At 43.8% G+C, this 20437-nt stretch overlaps 1 protein-coding gene across 6 annotated transcripts in view; it reads right to left on the bottom strand.

Moving 5' to 3' along the window:
- Positions 1 to 20437, bottom strand: part of LRRK1 (leucine rich repeat kinase 1) — an 81412-nt gene that overhangs the window by 22739 nt on the left and 38236 nt on the right. For all 6 annotated transcript variants that reach the window (XR_012837352.1, XM_075763907.1, XM_075763908.1 and 3 more), the window contains 11 exons: positions 17726 to 17838; positions 16507 to 16583; positions 13090 to 13219; positions 12443 to 12555; positions 11363 to 11577; positions 9146 to 9310; positions 6898 to 7070; positions 4806 to 4926; positions 4390 to 4549; positions 3466 to 3742; positions 285 to 456 (listed from right to left, as the gene is read on the bottom strand). Coding sequence is in view for 5 of the 6 variants with exons in the window: in XM_075763907.1 (XP_075620022.1) it covers positions 285 to 456; positions 3466 to 3742; positions 4390 to 4549; positions 4806 to 4926; positions 6898 to 7070; positions 9146 to 9310; positions 11363 to 11577; positions 12443 to 12555; positions 13090 to 13219; positions 16507 to 16583; positions 17726 to 17838 (1716 nt within the window). In the remaining variant the exon portion in view is untranslated. The remainder of the gene's footprint in view (positions 1 to 284; positions 457 to 3465; positions 3743 to 4389; positions 4550 to 4805; positions 4927 to 6897; positions 7071 to 9145; positions 9311 to 11362; positions 11578 to 12442; positions 12556 to 13089; positions 13220 to 16506; positions 16584 to 17725; positions 17839 to 20437) is intronic.

The following is a 20437-nucleotide window of genomic DNA, read 5'->3' as shown; positions in this document are numbered from 1 at the left end:
AAGACACTGGAAGTACTGAGACCTTCCAGGGAACTGTGTTATAAAGAGGCTATGGAGAACACAGGCGTTCTTCCCCAGCGCCAATTTATTGTTCTAAATGACACCTACTGTGAAAACAGAATCAGATTTTGATTACAGAGTCTCATTTCTCCCTGTTTACTCAAATGATGTTATTGAAGTCTGTGACTGAAGCAAGTTGGATGTGAAGAGACACCCACTTACACTTACATTGAACAATAACTGTAGCTGTCGTCTTTTGCTTGCAAAGAAATACAGTAACCTACCTGGAGGTCCATCTCTGCCAGGCTAATTAACATTCGGGCTATGAACCTTTGCCAAAAGCCAACTGGGACAAAACTCATCTTGAAGACCCTTTGGACTGTGTTTGTTGTCTGGTGGCACAGCCCGTGGATATCTAATGCTGGCTTGGTAGGAAGCAGATGAGGGAGGAGGTAGCTGAAACACATCAAATTCAACAGCTCACATTTTAGCTACAGCTTGTAACAGTGAGTACATTGTTACTGGATAATAAGGCGATTCAGTCTCCAAAGAGATTTTTAATGGCACAGCCTACTGCATATAAAAAAGCTTTTAGACTAAAGGCGCTGCAGCAATACATGGAGAAATTCATTTACACTATGGAAGCAAGCAGAGGCAAAACAGACATTACATAATTCAGCCAGGGCTCTTGGACAGAGCTAAAATTGATGTAATGAACAGGACATTTGTGTAATCACAAATTAAATGCATTAAAATATAAGAGTCATTAGAACAGCTATGATGTTGTGACTCATTTTTTGGTATCTTTACTACTCTGCCCTGGTAGTAAGCGGAGAATTACAGCTGTGCTCCTGTGTGGAACAGAAGATAAATGCAAAAACAACCTACAGCAGCTCAGCTCCAGTAAGCCCAGAAGGTGGGGACAGGAGGTGTGGTGGGAGGTGGCAATGAGGCATTACAGGCTGCAGGGACTGGACTGCTCCGGCCTTCATCCCAGTCCCAGAATGAAAGCATCTTCTGGGTCAACGTGACAGGGTTTCCTGCCGCACCGTACTGCAGCTGATGGACTCCTTACCACAACGCCGACAAACTCCTAGGGCAAGAGCTCAACTTGCCAGACTGATGCCAGCAGAGGTATCACTTGTCTTGCTCAGTCTCCTCCTGCAATCAGGTTATTAGGTTCTTTGTGCAAGTGTGGAGGAGACTCAGTGCTATCTGAGTCTGATGGGTCAGAAGTAACAGGTACGCTGATGTAGAGGAATACAAAGTTTTTAAATTATTTTCACATCTCCCAGTAAGCACAGAATATTAATTTGTCCCAATCTTTAGTGTCTGGGAAGCTAAAACCTTTTGGAAGACTAGAACTGTTTTGAAAACTATAAGCTTATGGCTTTCAATACCTGCCAATAAATCTCTTGACAGTGATACTCTTCTGTACCCAATACATTCCAAGATGCCTATATGATCAAAACTCTTATTTGCTTATAAGCAGAAACACAGCTGCTTTATCAGCATTGAGCCTGAGAAAATGTATCGGCATCTGGGGCTCATCATTGACGGGCATAATGACAGCAATGAGGCAAATAGCCAAGAGACTTGGCCAAAATAACAGTGGCAGGGACTAGACACACAACTAGAACTAGTACTGGGTTCAAATCCAATGCTTTAAGCTCATCACGTTTTCTCTCTAGCAGCTGCAGTATTCTGTAAAACCTGAAATATCAGCGCAGAAAAACCAGCCATCACTAGACAACAGCTCTCTCCATATGTCACAGACCATAACATCTGATGATATTTTACATGATCGAATGATCCGTTCCATGAAACATCTTTGGAATGTAAAACTGATGAAAATTTCTCTTCACTTATAAATTCCAATAAGAATGGTCATACTTTCAACCCTATTTTAACAAGCAGAACAAAGCTAATTACATGCACCTTAGGCAGAAAAGTGGAGTGCACCAAACTAAAAGTTCTTGCTCTATAAAGGCAGTGAATGCATCATGTGACAGCCAATAAATTTTCCTCAGCACATCCAAGAAAGGGTCTAGGAGCATAAGAAGGCCAGTGAGGCCCTTCTGCACCACAACTACATAGTGGATTATAATACAGATGGTGATTCGATGCTCTTGAAAAACAGCCAATGCAAATTTTGAAAATATGTGAAACATGCCCCCATCCACCCTTTCAGAGCAGAAACTGGCAGCTGCTTTCGCTACTGACTGCAGAGAAACCCTATCTGGCAATCTAGACAATAATTGCAGAAGCACAGTAACAAATAACTGCTCTGTGTCTGGCTAGTACATTAAATTAATCCAACCTGCTACAGCTACAGTCCATCAGTGGGAAGAATATTCTGCTAATGTGGCTTGGATTGCTCTAAAAAAGATTGGGCAGGCCATGAAAAAGCAGTTTCCTTGTTCCCGAGGCACAGACAATGTAATTGCCTTGGAGAAAAATGGCAGAGAGTGACAAGGAGTCCAAAAGGCATTTTGGACTAAGCAGAAACATTGCTGCTTTATCTGTGTTAAGCCTGAGAAAATTTGTTGGCATCCGGGACTGGATAAGTGACAGGCATAATGACAGCACAGAGAATGCTGCACTTGTGCTGGCATTCAGAGCTCCCGAGAGGCTCAGGGCGATGCAGCCGTGCTGTCCTGGAAGGGCAAGGAAGTGAAATGCAAATGCCACATCAAAAGTGCAATACAACCATGGTTTCACCGTTAATGCAACAACAGGCTGTCGCCAAGCAGATGGGAGAGAGAAAAATAGCAGGGAACTCTGCCCAGTGGACAAGAGATCGGGGGGCAAGGGGGAGGAGGACTCATTAACATTTAAAGAGAATGAGGTTTCCTAGACCATTTCTAGAAAAATTATTGATCAATACCTATTGAGGCTAAAAATTAAGAAAATCACGTTGCTACTGAAGCTACACTCTCCTGATTTCACTAGAAATAAAATACTACTACTTTCAGGGCTGATACAATTATTGATTACCCAAAGTTTTCCGCCATACTCTGGCATGAGGACCTTTCACTGGAAACAGATGACTCCAGCCCATCTATATTTCAGGCCCGGCAGCCACGAGCCTCGCATCCTCTCTCAGCTGCAGCTGTGCCGGCTGAGCGCTTACAGCTTCCACCTGCTCATCGCCACATCCCTGGCGGTGTCACTGCCCCTCCGTGCCGGTGGCTGAGCCTGTCACCAGCCTCAGTGCACCAAGTGGACAAAGACCTGCTTTGGAAAGTTTTCAAGCTAACTTCTTTGGACCAAAGGGTGCTCATGCCAGGAAATACAGCCCAAATGGATGGGTGCCTTCCATTACACTGTTTAACGCACACGAATATTTTCTCACAGCAGATCCTTGTCAAGACAACCGCTTGTAGGGACAAAGCCTGTTAATATCTGCTGATTAAATGACCATTTTTCTCCAGCCTGGCTAAGCCTCTCTAATTATCAACATACCTGTTATTGGCCACAGGCAATGCAATTTCAAACTTGGCCAAGAACTGGAAGTATTGCTCTTCAGTTTGCTCAGTGAAGCCCGTCCCAACCAGCAGCATCCTGAGATCCTCTGCTCTGATGACTCCATTCTTAGCTACAGACTTGGAGCTCTTGATGTTGAAAATCCTCTGTAGACACTCCGAGAGCCAGACGGGGTCAAGGAAGTAGAGGTTTCTCAGGCCATGGCTTGTGTCTGGGAAGTGCAGTAGTGTACCTGTCTCTATGAGAAAATTAATCGCTGCAAAAAATAAAGAATTGTAGATTAACAATAGAGCAGCACTAGGAAACCACAGTGCAGATGAACAAGATTATGAGGCAGTCTGTGCAGTTTTATGCATACCAGATATAGCCAGCACATAGTCAAGCCAAGAGATTTATCTGAGGAGTGCTGCTATCTGGCACTCCACTTGTAAAACCCACCTCTCACCGCTTTACAGTCAGTATTTCTGTCCCCATCACACCTCCCCTTTACCCTCCTCCTGCCATCCTCACAGGGAAGGGCTCTCCCTGGCTCCTGCAGAGCAAGGCCTCTGTAAAGATCACAGGACTGGGGCCCTGCAAAGAAGACAGCCTTGAAACTGTAGTAACCCTCATTCTTCACAGAGCAGGAATAAAATCAGACAAAGCTTGTTTAAAAAATAAAAAAGTAGTGGCCTCAGACTATCCTAGAAACTTCCCAGCCCTCTCCCCAAAGCCACATTACTAATTTTATATCTTACCGATTTCCAAAGTGACCTCTACATAAAGGTAGAGCACTCTCCAACTGGTTTTTTGCACAGCAATTATCTGGTAGGCTTCCCCTCCCCCCATTTTTGTTATTCATGGAATATTTCAACTGGTCACACATAGTGATTTCCAAGAAATTACTGGTTTGCTCTGACCTACCAGTTTGCAAGTCTTCGTAGTCTTTGATATCATTTCCAGGTGTTTGCTCAATCATCAGTTCTATTTGTCTGTCTGTTAAATACTGTACATCATCGTTCTGACTTCTTCTATGCTGCTCTGCAAGGACAGCTTCTTGAAGACTAAGGTAACTTCTTGGTATCTACAAGCCATACAAGAAAAACAGCAGGATCAGTATCAGACAGCAGTCACTCTGCTGGAGATGAACTGGCTAAATCATCTCCCCTTTACAGGGATCTTATAGTGCTGTCTTTTCCCAAAGCCAGATAGCCATCTTATATATTTCACATGCTTCCTGCATAAACAATGACTCCTAAAGTTCATCTCCCAATCCAAAACTAAGCTCCCAAAAAAGCCCCCCTTTGGAAAGGACCACCACTACAGAGCACAGTTCTCACCAATCTCCCTGCAAGTTTCTGTGAGCAAATTGAGCTGCCGATGTCCTTCATGTTGCAAGTGACATGAAAAATCAGCTGTCGGAGTCCATCGAGGCCTTCCAGAGTCTTACATGAGAGCTCACTGCAAAAGTCATGCAAGGGTGAAGATTATCAAACCTTATCAGCACACTGGCTTCCTTTCCAGGCTCACTTTCTCTTATCAGTGACTTTAAATTTCCTGTGTCAGATGAATGGGAGGAAGGCTGTCAGTGAGCATTTTTAGCTTTGGAGAAAAATACAAAGAAGCCTGGAATAGATATATTTGGCCAACCTCTGCTCTGCTTGCTTCACTCACTGCACACTGCTCTTCTATCCCCTACGCACCGTGATGTCTGGGGACTTCCCTGGCAGACTGACCGAAGTCATCACCCTCTTTCCCTTCAGTGCTGCACACATCCTGGAAGGACTGCAGGAAGGAGGAAAACACTGTGCTCTGGCAATCACTGGAGACAAGTCGAGTTCTCCCCGCCTCAGATCAAAGAGACACGATGATGACTACCAGACACCTTTTCCCACCCTCATTCTGGCCCTCACTCAGCTGGATCCTGTGATCTGGGAATTGATGCTTAGATCCTAAAAGCTGGCCTTCATCATCTCTTTCACAGCTAAAAACCTGCTCTTTCCAGCTTCTACTATTTTTGGTCTTTTTGTGGGCTGGATAAAAACGGTTCTCCTCCACTTTCCCCAACAAAGGGTCTTTCTAACTGATCCTACACATGTTCCCATGGCAGAAAGAAAATCCTTTTCTAAAGCAATATGCTTTATCTTAAACTTCAGCCATCGGTAGCACTGGTAAGTGTACACTCACTGGGATGCTGGAGGATCAGCTGGGCTCACCCACATAAGGCTTTCACAACACACACTCCTCACACTCCTCTGGCTGCCCAGAGCACTGCTCAGAGGAGCCCCATCCAGGGGGACAATGGGATGTGAAGGAGAGGCACGGGAGGCAGGAGGTAGGACATCACGCACAACTTTGACTGGAAGGAAATGCAGGGGAAGGGAAGGTGAAGAAGGGGAACAAGCAGGATGTGTGGCAGGACGAAAGAAAGTCCCCTTGAGAAAGAATAACTGAGATTGTTAGGATGCTCTGTGGTGACAGAAAAAGAGGTCTGAGGAGACTGAACCACAAAGCTTTCTCTTTCTCAGTGTGAGTCTCTGTGCACACATCGGGTCCCTGGTACTCCTCCTAACGGGAAAGAGCCAGCTGGGATGCCCGGCGCAGCGCTTGCGTCTGCAGAACAGAGCGTGGGAGGTCTCCTGATGACTTTGCCAGGCAGCAGATGCAAAGGGGATATTGCAGCACCCTTCTTTACTTGCCAGCTGCCACCTGCTCTTGCCCCAGGTGTTGGCAATTTCACACTGTTTGGTACCAGCCTGCTGCATGCACACTCCCACCGTGCTGTGCACTCCCTTGGCTGACGGGCCTGCTTCTTTCCCAGACGGAGAAGCCTCCTCTCCCCACAGGCATTCTCTGTCAGCTGAAGGGAGGGAGCAGTGTCAGACTCCATGGCCTGACACCGATCCTCCAGACAGCACGGCCCCTCCATTATCACACCCAGAGAACTCAAATGGCACAGGTTTGGGCTGCCAGGGGCTCACAGGGCTGACCCACTCCTCACCCTGCCAACACTGCCATGTGAGCTGCGTTCTCAGTCAGGCAGCAAGAGGTTCCCACAAACCTCATGGCACCCACCCTGTAACAGTCATGCTTTCAAGCTTTGCAGCATTAATTACTCAATCTGTACCTTCTCTCCTTGTTACTATTAAACTGTTTCACCACTTAATGGTGAGAAACCTGAGTGGAGCAGGAGCATTAAAACAGGCTGGCCAAGGTCATGACTTTGGAGCTTCCAGCTCTCAGACCCATGATCAGACCCCTGAGCAACACTGAACTTCTCTCCTATTATATTACATTATCTCAGTCAAAAATAGATGAAATGCAATGCTGACGAGTCTTCAAATCAGTTCCGTTGCCAAGGAGATCAAGTAAAAATTGTTTAAAGTCACATAAAATAGAGAGACTGAGCTTCATAAAGGCACAAGTACTTACTGCAGGTGCTTGAATGTGATATCTGGGAAGCCAGTTGCTCTGGATCCAGAGGGAGACCGACAGAGAGCCAAGACATATGCCCTCAGAGTTGCTATCCTCTCAACGCGGAATTTAGTTTCAATTAAATCAAGGTGTGTTCCTACCACTAACACCACTGAATTTGGAGCTTTGGCCTGTAAAGAGAAAACACTGACAATGATCTCATCCAGATTACGTTGTGGTAAATTCAATGAGGACACGTGAAGAGTACAATATTTAAGAGGGGGTAGTCATGTACATTAATAAAATGGAATATATATAAAATGGAGGGAACCTGTCATGGCAGCTTGACAACAGCAACAAGTGATCTGGGTATTACAGAAGTTCTCCTGCAGAATATGGCTTAATCATCTGCTGCTACTGCAGAGCAGGAAACTGTCAGTTTGGGTTTATTACATCAGAGCTAACATAAAGGAAGTTGCCTTGTGTTATTAAGTTGCTACGAGTCAGCTAAATGATGGGAATCATGTCCACCCAGACACAGGAAAACAAGTTAGCTTAACCTTTAGCTAGAAGATCTAATTTGGATATCCTGAAAAAGGCTAGTCACACTCCAGAATGGATACCTGGGGAAGTTATGCAAACTTTTTCACCAGAGGTATATGGAGAGGTGAGATAAACTCTTAGAAATGTCTAAATCTACTTAACCCTGAATCAGTGCAAAGGAGTAGGTCAGATGATCTCGTGGTTTCTTCCAGCCCTTCCATGATTCTATTACAGGACTGGAACATATCCAGATTTCAGGAACATGCTGCCAAATACAACGGGATTGCACAGCCTTAAGCAGGGATCAGCCTGCCGATCCAAATGACTTCGACCACAGAAGAAAATTCAGATGCAGAAATATATGGTTATTTGCAGTCAATCCATGTGTCTCTTACGATGCCCACTGAAGTCTCCTAACCCGAATGACACCAAACTTGAACCCTGTGCAGACATGGGAGTGATGGCTGTACCAAGTCAGACCAAAGGGCCCACTTGGCCCAATATTCTGACTGGAGGCTAATGAGAAGCACAGGCACAGGGTAAGCGTATAGAGATTTGCCCTGGTGTGTTCTCCCAGTATCCAGCAGTCCACAGCTCACCAAATTCCTGAGCATAAGATGGTATCTCTGAATTAATAGCACTTGATGGATTTTTCTTCCACTAGTCTGTTTTTTCGACTTCTGACACCCATAGGACATTGTAGTTCCAATAAATTCCACAGGTTAGCTATCTGTTGTGTTTAGGATACTTCCTCTTGTTTGTTTCAAAGCTACCATCTCATTATTTCATTTGATCTCTCCTAATTCTTCTACTGCAGAAGATCATGAACAAAGACTCCCCTGTGGTTTTCTCCTTACCCCTGGTAAGTCTACATGCAGCCCTCCACACTTGCCTCTTTCCCAAGCTGATGAGGCCTAATCTATTTAATTGTTGTGCACTCAGAAAGTTTTCATACTTTTAACCATCATGTTCATCTTTCTCTGTATCTTTTCTGATGCTACTATGTGCTTGCTGGGATGTATTAAGGACACAGGCACATCATACATTTTTGAAGTATCATAATTATGCTTTCAGCTTTGTTACCTAGTTTGTGTTTTTGATTGCTGCTGACCATTAAGCTAATATTTTTCTAATGTCAAGATGTTTCTTTTTTGACAGGCGCTAGCTTAGAGCCCATTTTTGTGTGTGTAATGTTAAAAGAGATATCAAATAATAAACACGTAAAAAAAAAAATGAACGTAGTATTATAAAAAAATCAATCAACACCAATGAATTCACTGCAGCTCTGAGTCTCAGCTGAGAGCTGTCTGGGAGATACTCTGCAGCTTACCTGAAATTAAAGTGTTAAAAATATAACCTCAAGACTAATATGCGTCTAACCCACACAAGAAATAAAATGCTTCAAGCCCCCCTTGGAGCACAGTGTGGTCAAACACTAATTCCAAAATAAGTATGTTCAGCCGTACTTAGCAAGGGTTTATAAATCAGCTTTTGTTCCATTCTCTGATGTGTGTGAGGGAGAACAAAGCAAATGATAAATTTAAACCATTAAATATAGCGATACGCCTACAGCGTAATGGAAAATTAATTCCAAAAGCTATGCAAAATTCATAGCTTGCGGAGTTTTTAAAAGCAGACCAAAAAGAATCTGTAACATCACATATCTGTGTGCTGAGCTACTATGTGATAAATAGATACCCAGAGTCCACCAGTGACTTCTTACCTCAATGTTCAGCAACCAGAACTGTAAGTTTGCCACAGCTTCTTCCCCCAGTGCCAAGTTCCATACCACTATGTACAATGCTTTGTCTGTGAAGAAACACTGATTGACTGTAGACATGCTTGCTGGGCCTCCGATATCCCAGACATTGAACTCCACTGAATCAACCTACTTAGACAAAGAGAAGTGTTCAAATCAAACGGTTGCAGTAAATCACAGAGAGATAATAGCTGAAGTATAAACCTACGCCTGCATAATGTATGACACAAGAAGGGTTTCAATGTCCTAATTGTGCCTCCAGGAAAGAAAAATCAACAAGCAATTGTTAAGCATGGCTACCACTTCCCCACAGGAAATCAAGACTAATTACTTGCTGCTAAAACGATAGAGGTGCCCTTGATGCTGGTAAATCTCCAGTTAATGCTGTGGATTCTCCAGTGCAAACAAGGGTCTCATTCTGAGCCCTGTTATTTCACTGCATCTTGAATAGAAACTGTTTCATCCTTGTCTGCACCACGGTCGACAGGACCATTGAAGCTACTTATCTGCCACTGCTATGGGGAACAGGAAACCCCCTGCTGAAATCACTTCCACTGAGCTCAGTCCTAACTGAGCTAAACAGAATATAGATGCTCAGGAGATGGGAAACTTCTCAAGCCTTTCATAAACACCTCCTGCATGTTACTTAGAGGCTTCTAATGTGTGTGTCACACCACTGATGAGCCAGAATTACAGCCACTGTAAATCAGACTCGGTGATTTTCGGGGGAATGGTGAATGGAGGCCTCTCTAGCTCGCTCAGTCTTCCAAGTATCTCAGCATCCATTCCTCTGTGAAGCCCCAAAACAGCGCTAAGAGGGAGCGCGGCTCTCTGCTTAAATGGTATTCAGGCTCTCTAAATAGTCTTCAGGCTCCCAGGTGCAGTAGGGAGCACCTATGGAGGCTCTGTCCCTAAATCACTTGGCCCTCCCTGTGACTGAGCAGGAAACTAAATCGTGCTCCAGCCACCGTCCTCAGAGCATCATGGAACACTGAGTGGGCTCTGTTTCCTGGTCCAGGTCCAAGTGCTGACTGATCCCACATGAGAAGTTATCCTATGAGATTTCAGCAAGGACCTAAGTGTCACAGTAGGGCTCTGATCTCCTAGAATAGTCTCAGTTTGAATTCTCCCAGAAACAGCTGGAAGAACTTCCATATTGTTTAAACCAAGCCCTAACTAGCACCAGGACTGCTTTGTTCATCTAAAAGACCTTCAGCTGTGGGTACTTGTATGGAGAGACTCAGAGGTAGGGACAAAAGCCCGTTCTGCATCTTGATCTCACTTCAGGTCTCTGATGCTGTCTAGGTTTTTATTTTATTCAATTGCTCTTCAACACAAAATGCACAAATCCCTTCTCCCACCAAAGTCTTCTCTTTAAAGAGAGTCAGGCCATGCTTGCTCTTCTTCTGTCTGTCTCGGGCCTGGCACTCTTCACTGTAAAATAGCTGAACTCAGCAGGCTTCTCCACTCCTTCCAAAACAGTCTGGTGGTCATGGCTCTCATCCGGGAAGGGAGAGCCACGCATTTGCACACCCTCAGCTCTGACAAGACCTCAGGATTGATTCTGCATGCTCTAATCCCTGTGTTACCACACAGGCGGTGGACACAGCCACCTACAAATGCTTGAATGAATTCAGTGCTGTCCAAATGAGTTCGGTATGGGTTGACACACTCCCTGAATAAGCCATCTGATATTTGGGTGTTTAAGGTATGCCTTACATCCCTGGATCACACCAGAGGTCAGGCATCCTACCATCCACCCACTTTCCCCACCTAGGACAGTTCTGACATCAAGGGAGTCGAACTTTACATACTGATGTCCCATTTTCTGGCCCCAAATGAAAGGACAAGCTGCTTTAGAGAAGCTGATCTAAAATATTCTCTTAGAATCAGTGTGCAAATACCACTCAAGCTGGGAGAGCCAGAATTTAGGCACTCTACACATGGCTTGCTCTCTTTAGAATACAAAGTTGAGTACCCAGGAAGAAAGAACTGTCCTCTAGTACCAACTGGAAATGAAACAGAGGAATTGTGATGGGTCTAAAACCATGTCACTTGCCAGGTCTGGCTCACAGGTAATGGTAACAGTTCTTTGGAAAACACCAGGCAGTATCAGCCCAAAAGGGACACTGCAGGGCTCAAACATCCCACTGGCGCTAAGGATCTTCGACAGTTTTTCACCTTTGCCTTGTGCCCCACTGGCTTGGGGAGCTCCCATTTTGTTGTACGTATGGTGGCATCGCTGTGCATCATCTGAGGGACTTTTCCTGTCTGTAGGATCTCAATCAGCGTCGACTTTCCCTGCCGTGGAGGACCGATGATGATCATCTTCATTAGCTTACACTTTTCTGCTTTGCGTAGCTGTGCTCGTAAGTATGCCAGCACTGTTTTAGGGCCTACGGAGGGGAAGTGAACAGGCTTTACCTGTGGTTAGCAGTTACAAATGTACATATGTACAGCAGGACTGCACAAAACCAACTGCTGCAGATACATCAGCTGAATTAATATTTTCCCTGCAGTTTCGCTGTGGGCTGATACAACCCAGAGAATAAACAAAGAAACCTCTAGTGGACAAACCTGAGACAGACACCCCAGAAAAAGGTCACTGCTCTGAGACTCTACAATGGAGCACTGTAAGAAGAAACAAATGCTGTGGCTCTTATGCTTCAGAAGCTCAAAGGAAACATAAAATACTAATTTAGTATTGGAAAATACTCAGTTTTTCCTTCTACTTTTATGTTTCCAGTTAAAATTAGATTTAGGCTTCAACAGTGTGCTCGAGAAGGAATAATTCCTAATAACTTTGTTCCCACAGGATTTTCTTATTAAAACACACAAAAAAGAAGACAGTATTGTAATAGATCCAAAACCCTAGCAGCATACAATAAAGTCACTTCAATGTGACTGTGACTGCTGATCCTAAACACTTGAGTCTTTAGAAAGATCGTCTAAATACCCTAAAATATACACATTCAGAAAGCAAGCCATGGAATTCATCCGCCATGCATACTGCAAATGAAATATTGCATTTTTAAGTCATCATTTTAACATGTGATCTATCTTAAAGTGAACATATAGCCAGAGCTTAGCACTGAGTATCAAACTTGCAAATATGAATAGGAGGTTTCCCTATGCAATTCCAGCTAACTGCAACAAGGGCTTCAGTGCACACTGTCTGTTCCTGCTCAGGACCATTAAAAGGAAGTAATTTTCATTATATGTTTAGTCAATTTAATAAAGAACACGCAGAATCAGCCTTACCCTCTTTTCTGATCTCTGCAGGAACGTTACTGATATTTAGTTCCTCGATATCCAGCTGCCAGAGATTAGCCAGCTGTCCAAGTTCTGGAGGAAGCTCTCGGATACCAGGGTTACTGTACAAAAACAAATAAATCTACCAACAACCAGGCTTTGTGTGTAAGTAGCTGCTCTCACAGACTCTCAGATTACACTATTTTCTCCTTGCAGAAATCTTCCATTAACATTTTAATAAGACTACTCAGCACTTTAATAGTAATTTCCATCCTAAAAGTGATGTATAACCTCAATTTATCCTCCGGGGCAGACAAGCATAATCATCTTTACTGGATAGTGGAGGAAATAAAGGCAAAAACGATGAGTTATTGACTCTAATGCTATAGAAGCTGACAGCAAAAAGCCAGAATGAACTAGAGGCACATTATATTACCAGGCCTGTGTTCAAAGCATTAGATCATCTTCCCTAATTCAAAAGGCCGGTCTCCTCCTTATCTAAAGCAAATGATGGGCACAGTTCTAACAAGGGGCTGACTATTTCCAGCTTTTTGACTTCAAAAGCACTGGACATCTGGGGTGGGGCTCCACAGAAGACTGGTCACTAAAACAACATGGAAATAATGCTGCATAGCTTTTCCAGGACATGGACTTACTTTCCTAAATAAAGTTCTGTTAAACCTTTCAGAAGGCAAACGGACTGCGGAACAGAGTCCAGCTGATTGTCGTTCAGATAAAGGACTTCCAGAGAATCACTCAGAAATGCTGGAAACTCCAAAAAAGGACCTGGAACAAGACAGGAAACAAATGCACCTTTAAAACAGAACAGGCACCAGGGCTCCGAACCAAGAGCCTTCACCTTAACTCTGTAGGCAGGACATGAAGTCATGTTCCTTGGCAGGAACCACCACGAAGCAACAAAAGAAAAGCGAACGGGCTTCAATGGCTATCAAACATCAACGCTCACATTTCAATTTTTTAAAATCATGGTGATGCGCATGTTTGAATGTGATGGTCTTCAGGACTTCTGGGGTGCTGAGGGAGGAACTTCAGGCCTGTCTAGACGACTATACGTCAGAGGACGAGTGGCATAGTGTTTCCTGCTGTTGAATAGCTGGTCATGCTTTGTGAACTGCCCCTATTCCAGCCCAATAGGTGGCAGTGAAAGGGCATACAAGTGCTTCTCAACATGTTTTTTCCATGTTGCCTGAGAAAAGCCAGAAGCCAAGTCAGAATTTGTGTTCAGACCCCCATGTTGCATCCTGGAGCAATTTATGGTGGATCAAAGTCAATAACAGAGAAGAAAACCCAAACTGCAATTGACAGACTGCTAACCTATGCTGCCTCTAAAACACGGCTCACATTTGCCCCTCTGTCCTGTTTTAGACCACAAGGTCTCAGGGCACTTCAGACTTCCTACACGTCTGAGCAGCAACTAGCGTATTTTGGGAGCAACCCAAGCAATAATAGCAACAACTGCATGGCTGAGTTGCTGCTGCTGTTGGAGAGGTTCAAACAAAGGGAAATTCAGCTGGTTCCAAAGAGCATAATTTCACTCCACAAATTACTCCCAGGATAGTAGCATGAAAAGCTGCCATGAATTGTGTTACTGTCTTAAGAGTGTCACATGTATCTACCAAGAAGCATCCTGAAGTCAAGGAAAACTAGGCCACACAGGGACAAGCAGATTCTGAGTCTCTGATTAGGAAAGTACAACCAGCATCATCTGCTGCCTCCATGGGCAATAAAAGCAACTCCCTGAGACGTGAGACAGACCCTTCCTCAAGGATAGGACAGTTGCACTTCCACCAAGATCTTGTTCCCTGACAGAGAAGACTTGAGGAACTGTAACTAGAGGTTTTCTCACGAGAAAATTCCCCAGTTCTAATATTAACAGCATTTCAAGTCTGAGCTATGATCAGAAAAGGAGTAAGATAGAGTCCCACTGTCTGCAGGGGTGTTTTATATACGTGACAGGACTGTCTGGTGTGGGCAGGGTGTCACAGTCCGCCTTTGAGTTTTCAAATAAAAAAATCATCTTTGGGATTATTTTAGGAGAACAGCAGGCTTATTCATGGATTCAATTCACTTCCTTTCTGGCTCATCGCTGGCCTTAAATTTTTCATTGTTCCTCTTCAGTACGCACCTAGGCACAGACAGATTTAGTCCCTCTTGGACACATAGGAGCAAACATCTAAAATAGTTGCAATACTCTCAATTCATCAGAGTGTCCCAGGTGGAAAGGAGTGTACTATATTGGAAGCAAGCTCGAGGTGTTTATGAATTGTAATTATTTATTCATGAGTTAGTTATGATTTCTCTGGCTTGAGCTCAAATTTTCTTTTAAAGAACTGTAGAAAAATTAAAACAAATCCCATCTTGAAAATATATTTTTGGATGAGTAAACGCTACCAACACCACATTCATGTGCAAGAAGTTATTCTGAGATTTATCAATCAAGTATAGTGAGCATCCATAAATTATTCTCTTTAAATAATCTAGACTTAAGTAAATAGTTTTGTTAGTAAAATCATACGAAAACCTGCCCCCCACCTCGCTAGGAGACTTCTGTGAGCAGCTGATGTACTCCAGCTTCTGTTTTCTCATGATGATGTTTAAATTCTTGGCCACATCCTCTAGTCTCACCAAGCTATACTTGGCAGAGGAACAGAGAGAAAAAGATGAGCTGGCTTTGCTCTGTCTCTGTGGCTCTTCAACTGTGGCACCAGCTAGGTGGGCTACTCGGTGCCCTCCTGCAACATGAGGCAACCTCAGACAGCTCGAAGTTGCACCAGGGTAGTACGTGCCAAGGCTTTTCAAATGGTACTAATGCAGAGTCCATCTTCTCCTCCTTTATGTAGAGGGGTTACGCTGGGTTTCCATTAGGACAGCAATACTCTTTTATAGCTGGTTTTAGCTACCTTTGCCCGCTGCTCCTGCCCTTCTCTCCCTACTGGGAAATGCTGCTGCAGCACTTCACAGAGCTCTGAGGATACGTCAGACTCCACAGATTCGCACGATTCAACGTCCTTTTCCAGTTCCTCCATGTTCAGGATTTCACTGATATCACAGGATTTCTATTTCCATCTCTTACTTGAAAAACAGTGCAGCCCAGTCCTTTCTCCTCCTTAGGGTGCACATACAGGGCTTGCTGCACAGCAGCCTCTACTTCCATGGACAGAAAAATGAGGTAGGATTAGCCTTGCCTGGAGGTCCAGGTAGAGCCTCTGCCTCCCAGATCAGTAGACTCTAGCTGTGGCTGTACTTTTACATTTACCAATGTAAATGCATTTATCAATTTTACCTATTCACATTGACCTGAGATCATGCACAATTTTCAGGGGAACTGAGGAAAGCATTAACTGCAGAAGGGCCTCTCTCTCTCCCACGAGCAGCTGAGGGCTGCTCAGATGTGCGTCATGAAGACGCCAGCTCTATTCCACTCTGCGATTTGCAAAGAATGCTTTAGAGCAATCCATTCTTCAGGCAGCCGAGAATGAGAAACCTCTCCAAGTGCTTTAAAATAAAACAAACAAACAAAAAGAAATGCAGATGAATCCCACAGAGAGCAGGAAGCAGAGGAAATATCTTCAGATATTCCTTTGTTCTCTCTGGGATTTCACGTGCACTAATCCAGAGAATTTCTTCTGCTCTGCCCCATACTGCGGGTGCAAATCACAGAGATGGGGGAAAACATGCAATTTACAATTCAGCAACAGAAAAAATCCTAAGAGTAATAAGACTAATTATGGGTTAATTTCCCTTCAACATACCAGCTAGTACTCAGGCTAAAAAGAATAACCTTCAGAAAAGAAAAAAAGCTCAGTGAAAGAAACAGGTTTTACTCACTTTTCATCTATTCTGTATCGATGGTATCAACCAGCTGCACCATTTCTTTAGAAACATTTTTATCTAAACATATTTCCTCTTAATTTAAATGCTGTGCACTTAAAATTGCAGATGAATTTACACTTATTTCCCTCCAGCCAAACTCCACAGATTGCTGCTGCTTCACAGCTCACCTGGCATTCTCAGCACTCGCTTCCCCGCATTTGCACTGCCGTGTACCTTACCTGCCTCTGGGCCACAGCGCACCCTGCTCTTCGTGGTGAAAAAGGGAATCCGTTTTGTTTTAAATCCCTCGTCACTCCTGCGGGCCAAACAAAATGGTGACATGTGGAGAAAAGAGCTTGGATGCTGCGGTTGAGAACTGTGCTGGAGCTGTGTGCCCAGGACACTGTGCGGTGCAGAATCTGGCCCCACTCAAGGCTGTGGGATTCACAGCACAGTTCTTATGGGTTCCTGTCTACTTTTGAGAGATAGGATTGAAACCCACTGTGCAATCACAGAGCTAGACTCCACCAACACTTGTCCAGGCCCAATCGTTTTCTTCTGGCAAATTAACAGAGCTCTGCAAGGCAGCGCTTTCAGCTCCCAGGGTGAGAGCACTTGACCTCTGGCTTTATGGGTGTTAGGGTTAAGTAGGCTGTCAAACAGCAAATTGAACAAGCTTCATGAGAAACGCTGGACAACCCACCTGCTGCCATTCCCTTCTCTCAACAGAGAATCTCTGACAAGATGACCCAACAACATGACTCTGGAAATGCACTGAGACATTAAAAAAACCTGTAATTTGTCTTTAACAACTGACTCAGCAACTCATGAGGACTCCAGAAAATTTGCTGGACAGGCACCCAAATGAGAAGACAGAAGTATGACACCATTCAATGCAGCTCTGGAGAAGATAAGGGACCTTTAACTCCTTCTGTTAAACATTCCTATTGTAATTTATAAAGAGAAGAACATCACGCTTTTATTGGATGACCTTATTAACAGCAGTCTTCTCTATGAACTTGCAGCTGGTTACACTTCCATTTAAAAACCAAAGATTTTTCATTTTTTCCAAAACATTACTCCCACGCTAACTACAAACTGCAGACCAGCCAGATGGTTTTTGGTTAAGATATGTTCCCCACAAACTAGTATTTGTAGTGATGAACCACACACTGGGTTAAAGAAATTTCTACATGCTCTGAAATTAAACTGCCATTATCAGTAATCTAGCCACTTAATAAATGATATCGTGTGCTAAATGCCCGAAGAATCAGTAAGGGATAATTCATCACTGTCACAGACACACAATATACTTAGAGACATGGTATGTGGATATCAATGCCTTCTATGCAGGTAATTAATTCACTGCTGACACCCCTTGTATTACACCAGGGATCGGGTTTGCTATTATTTCTTCAGCTTTTGTTTTCTCAGACAAAATTTGAAAGAAACACTTACTTTCCAAGTTGGTTTTTTGAAAGATCCAGTGATTTAAGTTGTTTGCAATTCCACTTATCTTGTGAAGGCAACGAAACTAACTGATTTCCCAGCAGCTTCAGGGACACCAAAGCCTAAAAAAAGGAATAGCCTAGAGTTAGAAGACGGAGTCCATCAAACACACAGAAAGAGGTTTTCTAGCATGGCTATTAAATAACAGAAACATGAAGAAAGTACATCTTATTCATCAGAACATCCTGTCCGTGCTGCCTAGCATGCAAACATTTCCTTCTTGTCTCCAGCAAGTATATTTTCTGCACGAAGCAACACCACTATTAGTTCTGGGAGATTATTAGTCTACTTGCTGACAGATGCAATTGGAAACAACCCATACAAGAGAACATTTTACTTTTAGTGAGGAAATCTTTCCAAATGGAAAAGAACAGCATGATTTACCTACACAGTACGCCACATACAGATGAGAAGTCTTATACGTGTGTGCAAGCTAGTGTCAGAGTGGGCTTAACACCTGCTGTGCATGCATAAAATCAAGGTGTAAAATGTGAACTATCTCACACAAGGAAAATTTTTAATTGCTTTGTTATTACATGTCTGTTAAAATGGAAAGGATTTATATTAACTTTCCAAGACTTATACAAGCTACCTACCTACTTTTTTTTCCCCTCACGCCAGAGACAGAAATTTTAAAAACAAGAAGTGAAGCTGATTAACACCACACAGTCAACATCATACAGATGCAAATACTGTGAGTAAAGTTAAACATAACCTCTCCCTTAAATTTAACTGAAATATAAAAGAAAATAATGCAGTTCCCATTTAGATTTGTAAAGTTCATGTTCTTCCATCTGCCCTTAAAAAGAATGTCGAGGCTCGAATGATCATTTTCATTTGGTTGAAAATCCAATTTTCCACTTAAAAACAGTCTTCTATGTGGAGGTTCCAACCAGGTTTATTCTGCAAGTCCCCCCAGTGAAAACTGAGATAAGCTGAATGCCAGCTGAATTATCTCGTGCCACAGGTACAGCAGTATTAATGAATTATACCCCATGGAAATCATGTTTTACCAGCAGAGACTTCAGCTTCAAGAGCGTTAAATGTTTTATGAGCTCCACATAATATAAAAGGTTTATGCCTCTTTTCATCAAGCAGGATTAACAATGTCTCACGAAGCCAGTCTGTTGGCCTTCCTCTCCTTTTCTCAGATTGAAAAAATATGAGGTATCCATGTGACATAAGTGATGGACAACCAGCAGTTGCGGGAATGGCAATTATCATGCAAAATGCTCCCTCTAGTGATAAGAGAGGGGCAGCACTGGGCCTTGGTGGGACTCGGGGAAGGTAAAGTAAAATATAAAACTGCAGACGTACAGAGCGAACTACTAGAGGAAAGGGTTGGAAAACCATGCAAACTATAAAATCCTCCTTGCCACTCGAGTCTTGACAGCCAACGCTTTTACCATCATTAGTCTTCCACTGGCTCGAACCTCCCGTTGGAAGACCCAGTCCTCCCTTGGCGCCTGGTGTCGAATTCTCTCCAAGTATCAGCATGGGGCTGTTCAATGACAATGCTTCAAACTTCTCCCCCGAAATATCCCTGAGCAGGGGGCGGGAGGAAAGGGAGCCTACATGTTCCAGAATTAGCACAGACTTTGTTCTGTGTGGTCTAGCTGGGGTGCTTCATTTTCAGTCAACTGTATCCACGTTACGTGTCCCCCACAAACGCTGACAAAGGCCACTCTCCAGGAGAGCTGAGAGCCTAGTAAGATTATATGCAATGCTTATGTGCCTGCTCCGTAGGGGAAATATTAGTGACTTTCAACTGGCTGTGCCTCTTCATGACTGTAATTCTGGAGATCACTAGTACTTGTTTTGCAATTGCCTCTTGTCTCTCATCTCTAACTTCTCCATTTTTGCTGCCTTTCAGGAAGAGAAGGGGTGCCTCCAGAAGTGAGACAAAGGCAGCAGCAGACAACTTCCTTCAAACCTACTGCCGCAGCATGCAAAAAGGGCTCTGGTGCCTTAGATTATACCAGAGGGAAGGAACTGCAGCATCCAGAGTAGGGTGCCTCAGTCAGCTCGTGGTGTGGAAAAGCTGACCAGTCTTACCTGAATACCTCCACCCAGAGAAGAAAACTAGTCTAGAGAACTAAGACATGGCTTGGAACATGTATGGTTGGTTCCTTTAGAAGGCAACAGAAAGGAAAGCTGAGAAAGCCTCTCCTTCTCTTAACACCACATTTCCAGTAGATACATCATATATGTGACTGCGAGCTGGTCCTAGTCTTAAGACCCCTCCACAAACCAAGCAAAGGCCAGTGATAAACTACATGTCCCACCAGCCTAGGTCAGGGACATGCTTTCAAGTCACAGGCCTCCTCTGCTTTCAGCTTTTCCTAAGGAGAAGACAGTTCACTGATGCTCCTACATAACAATATATGTAGGAACACATTACTGCCTATTTCTCGCCCTTCCCACATCTACTTCTGGAGAGGGCTGGAGAGTGAGTGCAGCCCTATTCACTGACATAAACTCTACAACCATGGAGCAGCCCAAGCCAGGGCTGATCTAGGCATGGGCTTTCTGCTTCTGTTTGCTCACCACACTCTAGCCCTTGGGGGACTGAAAATATCTGCTATTTATTTCTTTTATGAAGGTAAGGCTGGAGAGGTATGGATAAGAACTGGCACTTTTTAAAGTGCTAAAGCTCGCTAA

Source organism: Balearica regulorum, chromosome 12, assembly GCF_011004875.1.
Source record: "Balearica regulorum gibbericeps isolate bBalReg1 chromosome 12, bBalReg1.pri, whole genome shotgun sequence".
In the NCBI taxonomy this organism is placed as follows: Eukaryota; Metazoa; Chordata; class Aves; order Gruiformes; family Gruidae; genus Balearica; species Balearica regulorum.
The sequence above is the reverse complement of the archived record's forward strand: the minus strand, read 5'-3'. Positions and strand labels throughout refer to the sequence as shown.